General features: G+C 46.5%; 1 protein-coding gene across 2 annotated transcripts; it reads right to left on the bottom strand.

Moving 5' to 3' along the window:
* Positions 1-293: 293 nt before the first annotated feature.
* Positions 294-16,123, bottom strand: SPR (sepiapterin reductase). 2 transcript variants are annotated; one of them, XM_043985550.1, is made up of 4 exons: positions 15,749-15,886; positions 9,140-9,772; positions 2,513-2,803; positions 294-1,389 (listed from the first exon to the last, which is right to left on the bottom strand). In XM_043985550.1, exons 2-4 carry the CDS (start codon positions 9,441-9,443, stop codon positions 1,199-1,201), a joined length of 786 nt encoding a protein of 261 aa, XP_043841485.1. In that variant the 5' UTR covers positions 9,444-9,772; positions 15,749-15,886; the 3' UTR covers positions 294-1,198. The 2 variants fall into 2 exon arrangements, with proteins under 2 accessions (XP_043841485.1, XP_043841484.1); XM_043985549.1 differs by lacking the exon at positions 9,140-9,772 and having other exon boundaries at positions 15,749-16,123.
* Between the last annotated feature and the right edge of the window lie 625 nt (positions 16,124-16,748).

Raw genomic sequence — 16,748 nt, 5'->3', positions numbered from 1 at the left:
AGGGATTAAGTCCTATCTCTGACTGTGCTGACTGTGGGACCCTAGGCACAGAACAGAAAGGCTCAGTGCTCAGCTGCTGATGAAGGGTGTGTCCTCATTCAGGAATTCCCTACCTGAGTGAAAAATCACCCTCAATACACATGTGGATTTCCCGTGACTGAATGTAAGCTCTTTGAGGGCAGGGATTGTACCATTTCTGGTTTTGTAACCCCCCAGTTACAGGCCCTCAATAAACACTTCCTGAATGAGTGAAGAAGGGGACACACATATACATACATACACACACACACAAACACAAGAAACTCAGCATTTATTGTATTCTCTGAGGCTGGGGGGGGGGGAGGCACTCACAAAGTGAACGCAGAAAGACATTTGTACTCTGAGGGGTCTTACAGCTTATACAAGGGGTAGAAAGAAAAGAAAAGAAGAGAAAATTTGGCATTTTTCCTTCCTTGATCTTTCCCCTTTTTTATTTCTTTCTCTGTCTGTCTGTCTGTCTGCCTGTCTGCCTGCCTCTCCCTCTCTCTTTCAGGTAGGAATGTCGGGTGATTTCAGCATGGAGTATTCCTAGTGTGAGAGCTCCAGCCTTAGGAATTCAGACTCAGGTCTTCGGAAGATGCTTGAGTTGCAGACATGAGGTGACTTGTCCAGAGTCTCACTATAAATGTCAGTGCCTGAATTTGAACCTCAGAGCTTGTAGACTGCAAGCCTAACATTTTATCCACTGTACCTCCCTGACTTTTTGAGGGGGTCAGAGAACCCCAATTCCCCAGCAGACTCACTGACACATTCCCTTCACTCCACCCCTAACACTCCCAGCCTCAGTGACTTGCACCCAGTTGGCTGGGCTCCCAGTGGTCTCTTTGGGAAGGGGCGAAAGGGACGACATGGAATGGAAAAAAGAGTCAGTCCCAGTGGAAGCCAAATTAGAAAGAAATCAAAGAGAGTGGAGGCAGAGGGGAGAGGGGGCACTTCATGGCAGGGTGGAGAGCCCTGGACTGAGAATTCAAGGATGTGATTCAATTCCCAGCTCTGCGCATTATGACCTGGCTGACTGTGCAGTTCTTCCGCCTTCCTATCCAAGGACCATTCCACTAAGTCACACACCCCCTGTCTGGGCACTTGTGAAGAGCAGAGGGTGAGGACAGGACGGCAGGGGAAGGTGGGGTGGCACCCAGCTGATGGAGGGCAGCCAGTCCTATTCACAAAAGTAATCAATGTGGGCCCCTGACTCAAAGGTGTCTTCCTCCAGCAGGTCCAGGAGCTTCTGGGCAGAGACAGAGCTGTCCAGCAGGGAATGGGTGTCCTTCAACTTGACCAGAGACTGTCGCAGCTCTGAGTCCCTGGTTTTCTGCCGGGCTTCTAGCTGCATGTCTGTGTCCAGAGGGCCTGAGGGAACAGAGGAAAGGACAAAGGTCTAGCAAAGGCCCCTGGGTAGCAAGGGGCCCACAACTGTGTGGGGGTGGATCAGGAGACCATGACCAAGAAGGACTGGACTAGGACTGAACCAGGGACACTTCTCTGCATTATACAGTTCGATGGGATAGTGGAGAGAGGGCTAGCCTTGGGATTAAAAAAATCTGGGTCCCAATACTGCCCCAGTCACTTAACTGGCTGAGTGAGCCTAGAAAAAGAACTCAATCTCTCTCAGCCTCAGTTCCCTGGATCCCCCACGGTTATACTGATGAGCGCTTTGCAAACCATGAAGGGCATGAAAACGCTAGCTCTCAAGGATTAGCCAGCATCAGTCCCAGGAACAGGCCATGCCTTCTACTTTTGGGGGATCTTCTCCCCTTCCTCTAGTCACAAGGGGACTAGTCACTGCCTAGCACACCTCCTACGGGATGGCACAGTAAGGTGCCCTTTATGCCCCCTACTTGCCACACTAAATATTTAATAAATGCTTTTTACTAAAAGTTGTGCTTGCCACCAGTACACAAGCAAGTTGGCAGCTATGGAGACTTGAGCCCTTCCTCACCAAGGAGAGGCAGTAATTCCTAGTGGAAGGGGCACTGGACTTACAGTCCAGAAGGCCTGGGTTCAAATCCTGCCTCAGACACTGAACCAGAGGTGTGACCCTGGGCAAGCCTCTTAACTCCTCTGTAAAAAGAAAGGGTTGGGCTCAAAGGTTTCTGAGGTCCCTTCCAGGTCCCTATGGTCCTGTAATAAGGGGGAGGGTGGGGTGTCTGGTCATGATTGGACAGGGTGCTGGGGTGGGGGAGAGGCTGTTTCTCTAGGGGGTAGTGCCCTTGGCTAAGGGGCTGTTTCCATCCTAGGGATCTCTCCATCATTAGCCTCATCCTCCAAACCATTTCCAAGAGTCCCTCCACCCCAAATCATATCCTTCCAAGACCCTTGGCCCATACTTTCTACAAGAGGGACTTGTCCACAGGGAATGACAGATGTCAAAGGAACTGTGCTCTGGGTATGAGGAAGGAACAGCAGGCACCGGAGTGCCCAGACAGAGCCAGATGTGGGGCAGGGAGGGAGCAGCTCCCACATGCTCTCCTACCTGGGGCATAGCTCAGCACCCGAACATTGGGCTCTTCCTCTGCCAACACCTTGAACAGCATGTTTCGGGCAGCCTTGCCAGCACAGTACAGGCCCCAGCTCTTGAAGGGTTTCAATGCACACATGGAGGAGATGTTGACCACGGTTCGTTTCAGGCCAGGGCTGGGGGGGAAGACCCTGAGGATCCCCGAAGTCAGGCAGAGAGTGGAGGTCACATTCAGAGCCCAGTAGCCATTAATTTCTGTCGGGTCAGCAAAATCCACAATATTTTTGCTCACGTCCCCTAAGGTACCTTAAAAAAATAAAAAAATAAAACCTTCAGGAATTCCACAGGGTCTGTCCAGGAGCCCCTCCCCACTGCTCTTGAGATTTGCTTCCGGAGCCTGGGAATGGGCAGGAAGTCTATCTTTAATGATGATTTTCCCATGAAAGGAAGCATGTTGTAGACCATTCTAAATCTTTAATCTTGGGTCCTCAAACTTGATTTTTAAAAAAATTCTGACCATTGCATTTTAATAGAATTGTTTCCCCTGGCAATCCTGTGTATGTTATTCATTTAAAAACATACTACAGAGACTTATGGGGTGGAGCCAAAATGGTGGAGGAAAGGCTCTCGAACTCATGACACAATCGCTCCAAAAAACATCCAAATAATGCCATAGGACAATTCCTGGAGCAGTAAAACCCACAGAAGAATGTGCTGAGATCATCTTTCAACCAAGGATGGTTTGGAACATCAGAAGGAGGGAACTGCTGTGTTGAGACAGGAGTGGAGCTCAACTCCACAGTCACGATGACACAGATCCAGTCCCAGGAAGACCCCAGCAAAGAAAGAGACCCCCCCCCCCCGAGTCTCTGAATCAGCTGCAGCGCCAGTGTCATCTGGAACTAAGCTCACAGTCTGGTGAGAGGGCTGAGTCCTTGGCAGGGAGGAAATTACAGGGTTCTATCCTGGTGCTGAGACAGAACTTGGGTTTTTCACTCCTGCTGGGAACCAGGAGGTAGGCTTGAGTAGCAGTGGCCCAGGTTGGGGAGGGGGTCAGGCTCATCAGAGCTGACAACAACACACAAAGCTGGTTGATTAGCAAGTTGGTCTGGGGTCATCTATGGACCAGGGAACAGGCCAGGTGAGTGAAGAACCTGATCCTCCTTAAATCATACCACCTGGAACTTCTGAAACTTGGGATACTGCAGCCTGGAAACAGTGCCCCACTTTAAGGAGCTAAAAGTCAAGTAAAAGAAAGACAAGATGAGCAGACAGAGAAAGGTGAGGACCATAGAAAGTTTCTTTAGTGACAAGGAAGTGAGGTGCACCCTCAGAGGAAGATGTCAAGGTCAGGGTCCCTATATCTAAAACTTCCAAGAAAAATACGAATTGGTCTCAGGACATAGAGGTGCTCAAAAAGGACTTTGAAGATAAAGTTAGAGAGGTAGAGGAAAAAATGGAAAAAGAAATGAGGGTGATGCAGGAAAGACATGAGAAAAAAGTCAACAGCTTGAAAAGCCAAATTAGCCAAATGGAAAAGGAGGTACAAAAGCTCTCTGATGAAAATAATTGCAAAAGAATTAGGATTGAACAAATGGAAGCTAGTGACTTTATGAGAAACCAAGGCACAATAAAGCAAATCCAAATGAATAAAAATATAGAGGGTAATGTGCAATATCTTCTTGGAAAAACTGCTGACCTGGAAAATAGATCTAGGAGAGATAATGTGAAAATTATTGGTCTACCTGAAAACCATGATCAAGAAAGAGCTTAGACATCATCTTCCAAGAAATTGTCAGGGAAAATTGCCTTGATATTCTAGAAGCAGAAGGTAAAATAGAAATTGAAAGAATCTACCTAGGAATAATATTATAGCCAAATTCCAGAGCTCTCAGGTCAAGGAGAAAATATTGCAAGCTGCCAAAAAGAATTCAAGTACTGTGGAGCCCCAGTCAGGATATCACAAGATCAAGCAGCTTCTGCATTAAAGGACCAGAGGGCTGAAAGGTAAATGAATATTAGAAGATTATCCAGGTATAGGCCTAGCTCACAAACATGTGTTTGCCCCCTCTATGAACTCCCAGATGTTTTCTGCTAACTCTAGCTATAGCTTAACATGGGAAATTGCCCCTGTTTTGACCGAGAGTGGGAACGTGAACGAGGATACCCTGCTGGGATCCTGGCCAGGTCCCTTCTAGGCATATTTCACTGATTAACTGACTAAGGTTCCCAAGAACTAGCCATTCCTAGGGACCATAAACAATTCCAGGAGTAGTCCTGGGGGGTTGGCTCCCCCTCAGGACTATGTCCTGAGAAACTAAAAGTTTATTCCAACTTCTCTGGCAGTGATCCTGCACAAACTTACTTGGTGTCAATCATAAAATGAGTTCATCATACAAGCCGCTATTGGTGGCTTCAAGCCACTTTTGTTTAAGGTACTATATAAGTCAAAGTAAGCCCCCACCTCTTTGGAGTTTTGCCCACGGAGAGGACGGTCTGCCCGGGATGTTCCCAATCGGGACTCTGGGAGGCTGTACTGGGACTCCCAGCCAGTTGGACCCAGGAGTTGGTGCTTCCCCAATATGGTGATGTATTTCTCTTTAAATCTCTACATAGTAATTGCTTTTGCTTTAATAGATGTTGCAAAACTAATATCTCTTTTCCTGTACTATAATACTCATTAAATTTAATTTTCTTCACCTGGTGTTGGAGTGTCATTTTTTTTTTGTACGAGCAAATCTGAACATTATCTTTAACAATACAAGGGCATGGGATATGATATTCCAGAGGACAAAGGAATTGGGATTATAACCAAGAATCACATATCCAGCAAAACTGAGCATAATATTTCAGAGGAAAAAAATGGGACTTCAACGAAAAAGAGGACTTTCAGGTATTCGTGATGAAAAGACCTGAACTGAATGGCAAATTTGACTTTCAAATACAAGACCCTAGAGAACCATAAAAAATTGGAGTTGGGGACATACATGGGTGACTGTCTTGTGTCTGAGGCTGGGTTTTGGTTGGGATCCCCCTAGGTCCAGGGTAGATGCTTTGTCCACGGTGTCACCTAGCTGCCCCATGATGGCATCTTTAGGGTTAAATTGAGGGGTGAGGGGAATGCACTGGGGGAGGGGGAAGGGCAGAGGTAGTATGGGGTGAAATCCCACATGAAAAGAAACAGGAAAGGGCTTATGGAGTGGGGGAAAAGATGAGGGAAGAGCAGGGTAGTAAATCAATTTTTTAGACTCATCAGAATAGGCTCAAAGACCTTCATCTCATCAGAGCTGCCTCAAGGAGGGATTAACACACACACCCAATTGGGTGGAATAATCTATTTAATCTGGGTAGTAAATGAGCCTAACACTCATCAGAATTGGCTCAAAGACCTCAATCTCATCAGAATTGGCTCAAAGAGGGAATAACCTACACACTCAATTGGGTGGAAAATAGGAGGGGAAGGGGATAAAGAGAGAGAAGGGCAAAAGAAGGGAGGGCAGATTGGGGGAGGGAACAGACAGAAGCAAATCCCTTTTGAAGAGGGATAGGGTGAAAGAAGATAGATAATAGAGTAAATATCACGGGGACAGAAATAGGATGGAGGGAAACAGTTAAAAATAGTAATCATGTAAAAGAGAAAAGGGGAAAAATTGTACAAAAAATATTTATAGCAACTCTTTGTGGTGGCTAAGAATTGAGAATCAAGGGAATGTCCATCAATTGAGGAATGACTGAAGAAGCTGTGGTATATGACTGTAGTGGAATGGTATTGTGCTACAGGAAATGACAAACGGGATGATAGCAGAGAAACCTGGAAAGACTCATATGAACTGATGTATAGTGAAGTGAGCTGAATGGGGAGGACATTGTGCATAGTGACAGCAGTATTGTTTGATGAGCAATTGTGAATGACTTAACTACCCTCAGCAATACAATGATCCAAGACTATCCCAAGGGACTAATGATGATGCATACTATCCACCCCCATAGAAAGAACTGATAAAAAGAGCACCTGTGGATTGTACATATATAACCTATATCAGATTGGTTGATGTCTTGTGGAGGGGGGAGGAAAGGGAGAGAGGGAGAAAAATTTTGAACTCTAAATCTTATGGAAATGAATGTTGAAAACTACCCCTACATGTAACTGGAAAAAATAAAATAAATGTTTGTTGCAAAACAACAACAACAACAAACCCCATACTACAAAGGGGTCCAGAGGCTTCCACACGGTGCAGCAGGGTCCATGATACATTAAAAGATTAAGAATCCTTGGTACAGAGATTAGAAGGTGAGTCTTGCAGTCAGGAACACCTGGGTTCTTTCTGCCTGGGACACAAATGCTGGGGATATGAAGAAAGACCAAAAAATAACTGAAGAAGTTATGGTGTATGAGTGTGATAGAATATTAGAGTGCTGCAAGAAATTATGAAATGGAGGCTTTCAGAGAAACCTGGGAAGATATGCATGAACTGATGCAGCCTGAAGTGAACAGAACCAGGAGAACAATTCACACAAAGACAATAATATAGTAAAGAACAAAACTTTGAAAGATTTGGGAATTCTGATCAGTGCAATGACCAACTGCAATTCCAGAGGACTTCCAATGCAACATGCTGCCCACCTCCTGAAAGAGAAGGGAGGGATACAGGAGGGGAATAATGTACACATAATTTTCCTTGTTATTTAACAAAATAGTGGGTGACTGATCTCATGCTCATCTTGTGGGAGATGTGCAGACATTTAGACTAGATGGTGACGATGATTCTGGATCTGGTTCAATGACTGGGTTCATTTTTATTTATTTATTTTTTTAGGGCAATGAGGGTTAAGTGACTTGCCCAGGGTCACACAGCTAGTAAGTGTCATGTCTGAGGCTGGATTTGAACTCAGGTCCTTCTGAATCCAAGGCCAGTGCTTTATCCACTGTGCCACCTAGCTGCCCCTCAATGAATGGATTCAAAGGATCATGATTCCATGTCATTTTAGATGGCGGTTTCCATCAGACAACTCCAGGGATCTGTGCTTGGCCATATGAAATTTAATATTTTAATGAATGGCTTAGGTAAAGACATAGATAATATGCTCCTTAAGTCTGAAGGTGGCACAAAGCTGAGACTCAACAGATGACAGGCAGGATTAAAAAAGATTAAGATAGGCTTGAGGATAGGGCTAAATCTCACAAGATTAAGGGTAGATATAACAGTTCAAAAGTTAACTTCAAAATGAAGGTGAAGGCTAGGTAAAATGTCTATCTGTTTGACAGAGATCTGTAAGCTCAATGTGGGTCAGCAGTGGGAAGTGGCAGTCCCCAAAAGCTAATACAATCTCTGACTACATTGGCAGATATTGTTTCCATAGATAAAGAAGTAGAAATACAACTGTATAGCTAGGGAGCTCATTGGACAGAGGGCTAGACCTGGAGTTGGGAAGACCCAAGTTCAAATCCTGTTTCAGACATCAGCCATATGACTTTGACCAACCAACCCAGGGTTGTGAGAATAAAGTAAGATAATATTTGTTAAGTTCTTTGTAAACCTTAAAGTGCTATGGAAAAGTAAGCTATTATTATTAGGATTGACCATATCTGCAATATTGGATCTGAGTTTCAAAGTTGGCATTGAGGCCAAGATTACACCTCTCTCTACTCTTAGGAGACCCCCTGTTTTCCAGAGCTAAGGCCCAGCAAGCAAGATGTGTTCTGAGCTTGGCATAACAACAGTCCTGATGAATTCTGCTCCAGCAAAATCCCAGTATTGTTTTCACACCAGCTCCAAGTGGTGCCTGAGGTCAGACAAGCACCTGCAGGAACCTGATCATGAAGCCCTGCTGTGAATCCAGCTTGTCTCATTGTTGCTGTTTCTCATAGTCAGGGCTACAGCTCACTAAACAACCATTGCTATGTGTGTCAGAGCTTGGCCTTGATCAAGAGGGTCTCCTCCTACAGAAGGCCCCACACACTGTCTAGTTTCCCTCCTCCAGTGAAATAAAGAACACTTTTTGCTTTTAACCACTGTTACCTCTTTGGTTTTATGTTATTTTTCAGGGTTAACTGTGACTGTGATAACCTGTGTGAGACCTTTGGGATTTTCAGAGTTGTGCAACAGTGGTTGCATAAGCTGGGTGACCGGGTCTTTTGTTTTCGGAGTTTACAAGGCCAAGTCATTAGGACTGAGGTTGTTTTGCACGGACAAGAGCTGAGGGTGGAGGGGACAGGGAAGGGATGGCTGCATGTCCCAGGGACTAGGGATCAGACTGATTCCATTTGACCCCTGAGGGCAGGACAGGGAACACACTGGCTGGGATTACACAGAGGCCCATAGAAGCCCACCATCAGGGAATATTTCTCAGCAGCAGTCCTACTTTGCAATGGCCCAAGTGCCCCAGGAGCCGATGTGGGAGACTGGCTTGGGGATGGTGATGGGGAGATTCTGGGTTCCACTTGACGGTTACTGAGGTACCTTCCAACTCTGCCCTCTGAGCCCCTCAAACGCATCTGGAAGGGAAGAGTTCACTTCAAAGGGCCAATGGACAGCATCGGCAGGACCCAGCGAGGGTCCGCCCGGCCAGGTCCCCCTCCCGGCTCCCGTGCGCTGGCTACACTTCTTCCCCTCCCCCATTCCGAAGGCCGTTACTAGTTACCAGGTTCGTGGATGAGCAAGAGCCGTTGTAAGTCCGGTACCCGGGGCAGCTCCTGCACTGCTGTCAGCAGGTGCTTCAGCCCGATCTCACTGCCCAGGTCGGTCGACTCGCACAGCACCCGTAGGTTTGGCGACAACACCTTCAGCTCGGTCGACAGCTTCCGCAGGGTCCCATAGTTTCGGGCATTCATTATTAGGGTTGAGCCAGCGGCCAGCCGGGCTGCCAGCAGCGGGGCCAGAGTGCGGCCGAAATCCTGGGAGGCCCCGGTCAGGATGCACAGGGTCCGGCCCAGGCTCCCCTCCATGTCGACTCCCCTCCCCGCGGGACCGCAGCCTACCTTGGGGGATCAAGCACGCGAGCAGGTAGGAAAGGACCCGGCCTAGTTCACACCCAGCGACCTGCTTCGAATGCCCAGCTCTTCGCACCTATCCGTGTTTCCATTGGCGGAAGCAAAACAAGCCCCGCCCCCCTCGGCCTAGTTCAAGAGCCAGCGCTCCCCTAGCTGGGCTGGAGTTGAATAGAAATCGAAAGAGCGGGTCTGAGTCTAGTTTTCTTGGATCCTTTCCAGGATGGTCCACCCTGAACAGTTCCCCAATTAGCCGGACAGGTTTCCCAGACGTGAGGTTACACAACCTAGCAGAGACAATTATTCAATCGACAATCCTATATTAAGTGTCTACTATACGCATGTCATGTCCCTTCACATGCTGCCTCCCACGGACTTTTCCAAGATCCCAGCTGCCAGAGCCTTCCTCTCTCAGCTTCCTTCCATCTGTACTCTATGTATCTTGTAGGAACCTATTTATTTATCATCTCTCCCACAAGAATGGAAACTCCTTGAGATTAGCAACGGTCAGTCTAGTCTTTTTTTTTGGGGGGGGGTGATGCAATTGGGGTTAAGTGACTTGCCCAGGGTCACACAGCTAGTAAGTGTCAAGGGTTTGAGGCCGGATTTGAACTCGGATCCTCCTGAATCCAGGGCCCGTGCTCTATCCACTGCACCACCTAGCTGCCCCTCTAGCCTTTTTTTCTTAGCACGGTGTCTAGCACACAACCAGGAAGTGTTTGATAAATGTTTGTTGATTAATTGCTTGACTGTTAGGCCCTACCTATGGGCACAAAGACAACGACACATGAAACAGTCGATGAATTTGCTGCTCTCCAGGAACTTGAGGTCTATTAAGAGACAAATGTACACACACCTACACTAAAAACGGCTTATTTGCAGCTCAGCTGAGGAGGAAAACCTTCACATATAAGGTGCCTATGGAGGGAGTTTTACACAGCTATTTGTCCACAAATGCCCAAACCATGATCATTGGTTTTGTTTGTGCAAAATCTTTTTAATTTTATGGAATCAAAAATCACACATTTTGTCTTCTTTGATCCTCTCTATCCTTTATTTGATCATGAACTCTTCCCCATCCATAGATCAGGAAAGTAATTCTTCCCTTCTTCCTCTAATTTGTTTAGAATGTCACTGTTTATGTCCAAGTGATATACTCACTTGGAGGTGATCTTGGTATAAGATGTAAATGTTGGTTCAAACTTAGCTTCTTGCAGACTGCTTTCCTGTTCTTTCAATAGTTCTTGTTGACAAGTGATCCAGAGAAGTTAAGGGGCCTGCTCAAGATGACCCAGGGTAGTATGTGACAGAGGTGGGATGCCAACACAGGAATTCCTCACACCAAAGAAATCACAGGTCCATCAAAAATGAACAGCAGGGCAGCTAGGTGGCACAGTGGATAGAGCACCGGCCCTGGAGTCAGGAGGACCTGAGTTCAAATTCGGCCTTAGACACTTAACACTTACTAGCTGTGTGACCCTGGGCAAGTCACTTAACCCCAATCGCCTCACTAAAAAAAAAAAAAAAATGAACAGCAACATATCCAAGCTTACACTTTGCTTTCTATACCCTTTGGGGAGCCAGAGGAGTCTGGCCCCACTCTCCCAGGCCTGCCTCCCGTTATACAACTCTGGTATACTTAAGGTTTAAATTACACCCAATTCTAGTTAGAACTGGCTACTGAAACTCCAACAAGCTCATTTTATAATTGCACTTTATTCATCCTGAGGAGGCCTTTCTGGTCAAGTTTTAGAAGCCACCTGAATTACTAATTAATTTATGGGCGGGGTGGGGGGGTGGAGCTAGGTGGCACAGTGGATGAAGCACCAGCCCTGGATTCAGGAGCACCTGAGTTCAAATCTGGCCTCAGCCACTTGACACTTACTAGCTGTGTGACCCTGGGCAAGTCACTTAACCCCCCATTGCCCTGCAAAAAGAAAGAAAGAAAGAATTTATGGAATTATTAATAGAATAAAGGAATGGGACCATAAGTAGGTCCTTCTGGGTCAAGTGGGGCCAGGGATCCCCAGTTCTTTAGATAAGCACAAGGAAAGGTCATGATAGCATCAGAGAGTAATGCTTCAATCACATTTTAATAGGGCACAAAGGGTACTGGGACAAATGGCAGAAGGTACAGAGAAAAACTAGGGGAGAGGGATATAGAGACAGATGGCATGGGGACAGGAATGGAGTGGAAGAGGAAGTCAAGTAACATGAAGGAGAGGATGGGAAGGGGGAGAATCACTCACCTAAGCATGGATTGGAGTTGGGAGCAGTTAGGAGATGGAAAAGTATTTGGGGGCAGGAGTTTGGGGGTCTCATTTTATAGCATTTTGGTGGGGGACAGACTCTTATCTGTGCCCCCTTGGGCTTATTTAACACATCTACATCCTCCCAAAGTTATCAGCAACATTTGGTGTTCTGCTGGTCTTCATGTGGGCATCTAGAGCTTCTCTGAGGCTTACAGTTGACGACAATTAACAGGGCCTTACAGCAAGACGCAGTTGGCTCTCCCTGATTTTTAGCACGCAGTCTCAGGATGTGACTTTCAGTTAATTTATGAGACAGTTTGCAAGGAACCATTATGCTTCCTTTATGAGACAGTCTGTAAAGAACTTCTAGGTTGCCCTTTGCAATCTTCTTCCTGCCATTATTACTTTTTACTGGCTACTTATAAACTTACTATACTAAGAAGGGTAGGGGGAGGAAACGGAGTGGGAAAGTACCCATTTGGGAGCCTCGTGTGGAATTTCCAGTCAAAAGCACAGCTAAGAGAGAAATGAAGAACAGTTGGCTTGGTCATCCATGTTTTTTGAATGAATGGCTGTCGTCCTCATTAAGGGCTGGCTATATGTAAAGCCCAGGGAAAATAACCTGTGCTTTGGTATCTCATGATAATGTTTAATACTAAATACACAAGGGTAGGGGGTTGGCTGAGGTTTCTGAAAGGAGGAGAGAAGGATGACATGAATAACCTGTTTATCAAAGAAATCAATGTGGGCCCCAGACTCAAAAGGTGTTCTCCTGCAATAGCGCCATCAGTTTATGGCCTGACACAGAGCAGCCCACCTGTCCCCCACTCTGAGACAGCTGATGTAACATCTGGTGGCTTTCAGGGTCTTTTTTTTCTTTTCTTTTCTTTTTTTTTTGGTAAGGTAATTGGGGTTAAGTGACTTGCCCAGGGTCACACAGCTAGTAAGTGTTAAGTGTCTGAGGCCAGATTTGAACTCAGGTCCTCCTGAATCCAGGGCTGGTGCTCTATCCACTGCACCACCTAGCTGCCCCCAGGGTCCTTTGTGTATGCTTTGGCAGTCTGATGCAGGTCTGTGTCCAGAGGATCTGAGGAGCACCAGGACAGCAAGAGAAAAGAGGAAAAGAAAGAGGGTAAGATTTAAGAACCAAGAATCACTTGGTGTTGAAACCTGAGACAGTTCTGTTTCAGTTCTTTTGGGCCACTTAGTACTTGGGAGAGCCCTTGGTGTCTCATCAGTGTCTCTGGGACCTTGAACTTCTGCCCTTTATCCAAAGAACTGCAGTCCCTACCTTGTTCCCCTGTGGTTAAAGGGTCCTCCATACTCATCTTGGCTCACAGCTCCCCATTGTCTTAGGATTCTTAACTTTGGTATAAAGAAGAGTCCTGTGAAGCAACATCACAAAATCTAGGGCTGCCAAAGGGACCGCAGTTACTTATCATCTTTGACATCTTGCATCTGATTACTATTTCTGAGTGCAGAGCTTGTCTCTTTCAATAGACAAGGCACTCCCTCAGAGCAGGGGCTATCTCATCAAAGAATGGTGGAATTACAGATTTAGAGTTTGAAGAGACTCAGAGCCCATCAGTTCCAACCCTCTCATTTTTTTTTTTTAAGTAAGGCAATTGGGGTTAAGTGACTTGCCCAGGGTCACACAGCTAGTAAGTGTTAAGTGTCTGAGGCTGGATCTAGCTGCCCCTCAACCCTCTCATTTTACTGATGAGTAGTCTAGAAAGTTTAGTGACTTGCCCAGGGTCACACAGTTAATAATTGTCCAAGGTTGGCTTTGAATCCAAATCTTCCTGATTCCAAGTCAATTTCTCATTTCCCAAGAGCAGCTGCTATTTCCCCCATGAAATAAAAAAGTTGATAAATATAGGCATGGTGTCTCCTCCATTATCCTAGGAACATCCAGAGAGCAGGGGGTACCAATATCAGATTAGGAGCTCCTTGAAGGTAAGGACTCTATTCAGTATCCCCCCTCCCAAAACTAATGATAGAATTATGCAATCAAAACTTTCTTATGCTTAGTTCAGACCATTGGCTGACTGATCCATTCATTTGCTATATCTCCCTCCAAGCAGACCTCTGAGCAATTTCCTGTATCCCTCCTCAGAAACCCTTCTCTAACATTAGGCTCAACAGCTGCTAAGAGTTGGAATAACATATCACAGCAGCTTTTACCATGCAGTACAAAGCCCAGAAGGACAGCTAGGTGGCGCAATGGATAGAGTTCTGGCCCTGGAGTTGAGGGCCTGAATTCAAATCTCACCTCAGACACTTACCAGCTGTGTGACCCTGGGAATGGCAGTTGACCCCAATTGCCTTAATCTTGCCACTGGACCCAGATGGCTCTGAAGGAGAGAGTGAGGTTGTTCACCTTGCACCGCCCTCTCTCACTTAAATCCAATTTAGTGCAAGTCATGACATCACCCCAATGTCATGGTCTTCTTTGGCTAAACAACAACCACAACAAAGCCCAGCACTTGCGCTTTAGGGCAAACTGGGAGGAAATATTGCCATGATTCTGTGTAGGTTGGAACACAGAGGGAACGTCCTCAGGACCCCTGGAGTCAGGCAGGGTGCCATTTATCTCTGCCAGGTTAGTGAAGTCTATGATGCATTTAGAGGGATCAGCCAGGGAACCTTGAACCAAACCCAGATCAGCCATTGTACTGATTGGAATGTAAGTCTACCATTTATTATATGTCAAGGTGATAGGGTCACTTTATACTCAGGGGCTAGTGGGGGAAATTCTGGTATAGAAAGGTCATAATCAGAGTTAGATTTTAGAATGGAAAAGGACACTAGAGATCACCTAATTCCACTCTCATATTTTGTATATGAGGAAATTGAGGCCATGGGCAGGATGGGGAGGACCTTCCCCATCCCCACCTCTGCCTGAAGGAACTGAGAGTCCCACTCCACTCTGACTCTTAGGCCCATTACCCTTTTCCCAACAGTAATTGGTTGGGACCCATCTACCCAGGCATTGCTCCCAGAGTGCACCAGGTCTTACCATCGGCCCAGCTCCTTTGCCCTCCTAATCCCTGCCATCAGCCTAAGTAGCACTGGGCCTTTCCAACTGGCCTGTAGCCAAAACCTCCTATATCTGTTTCCTCCATTAAATGGGAACCTCTTTCTTTAGAGCCAAGACTCTCACTTTTCTACTTGTATACACAGTTAGTAATTAACAAATGCTTTTTTTCTATGCCATTCACAAGGTCATTACACTCAGATGCAGAGAATAAATGTAATGGAAACGACAAGCACAAAATAATAAAAATGAGATTTTTCAGAATAGTTTAGTAAACCACAAGGGGTCACTATTTTTTCAAACCTCCTCCACAAATGTGTGTCTAGCTAGAATAACGTCGCTTGTAAAGTGATCCCGGAGATAGCAATTTCAAACCCCTTGGGGTTTGGTATCTTGGGCAATGAGTGGGCCTCAACAGTTGGAGAAAGTTTTCTTTGCCTCATGTTGACTCTTATAAAAGGGAAAGTAGGGAAGGGGATGGAAAAAAAGGGCAAAGGGACCACGTGAGATTGTGGGGGTGGGGCGGGGAAGGTGTGAACTCTGACCTAGACATTCGCAAAAGGCTTGGAACCCAGATTCAAAGCTACCCGATATGGTGAACTGAGAAAACGAAACACTGAGAGAACGAAACGCAGTGAAAAGCTTGTTGGATTTGCAGCCGAGGGCCTGGGTTCAAATTCTGACTCATTACCTTTTTAAAATCTGGGTGAGTGAAGTGGGAGGAGAGTTCTGGCACGGATTCTAAGTTCGGCTCTGTCACTGCCCACCTGTATGACTTTACAGCAACCTTTCTTTGAGATTTAGTCTCTTCTCCGTAAGATGTGTGGGGTGGTGGAGAAGTTGAGGGGGCGGTCTACCCCTGAACGCTTTGGGGAGCTCTCCCCTCGGGCAGTCGGGACAGACACTTCTATCCGGGTCCGGCTCGGCCGTCCCCCCCCCCCCATTACCCCGTCCCTCCACCTGCGGGTCTTTACCAGCGTTATTGATGAGCAGGAGCCGCTGCAAGTCCGGTGGCTGGGACAGCTCCCGCAGCGCCTCCAGCAGCCGCTGCAGCCCGGCCTGGCTGCCCAGGTCGGCCGACACGCACAGCACCCTCAGGCCGGGCCAAGACGCCGCTACGTCGGCGGACAGTTCCTGCAGGGCCCTGTCGTTGCGGGCGCTCAGCACTAGCACCGAGCCAGCGGCCAACCGCGGGGCCAGCAGCGGCACCAGGCTGCGGCCGAAGCCCCGCGAGGCTCCGGTGAGGATGCACACCGCTCGGCCCAGGACGCCCTCCATGCCGCCCCTTCCCCTCGGGCTCGGCTTAGGCTGGTCAGACAAAGTCCCAGGCTCCCCGAGATCGAGCACGTGATCAAGAGCGGGGGGCCGCCCCCACGTAGCCTTCCCAGACCTGAACAGTCGCACACAAATTCCAAAAACAAACCTAGAGAGAGCCCCGCTTCTGAACATCGTTATGAACTTAACAGCCATGATTGAAAAAGTGAATCTACTTAATCCCCATCATTAAATAACACATAGACACAGTAGTCATCAGCATATACAGTTAATAGCCATCATGATATAACGTAGAAACTTACCAGACATCAGTATATAAACTTAATAACCATCATTATACTTACAGAAACTCAATTACCATCAGTATATAATATATATATACATACATATTAAGTTTATGATATATAAACATGTATATTATAAACGTAATAACTACCAACAAAAGCATAGGAGCATGCAAGCATTTATTAAGTTTATATATATTGTAAACTTAATAACTACCAACAAAATAATCAAATAAACATGCAACTGAAGGTAGTAGGAAAGAAACAAGGATGTATTAAGCGCTTCCTATCAGGACTAAGTGCCGAATGCTTTACAACTATGTTCTCGATTTATCCTCACAAAGTGGGAGAGCAGCATGGTCCCATTATATGCCTGAATGTGAATCCAGAATTCATATAATTCTAAACCAGCAGG

Source organism: Dromiciops gliroides, chromosome 2 (genome assembly GCF_019393635.1).
Source record: "Dromiciops gliroides isolate mDroGli1 chromosome 2, mDroGli1.pri, whole genome shotgun sequence".
Classification (NCBI taxonomy): Eukaryota; Metazoa; Chordata; class Mammalia; order Microbiotheria; family Microbiotheriidae; genus Dromiciops; species Dromiciops gliroides.
Note: the sequence above shows the minus strand (reverse complement) of the source record. Positions and strands in the feature narration are given on the sequence as shown.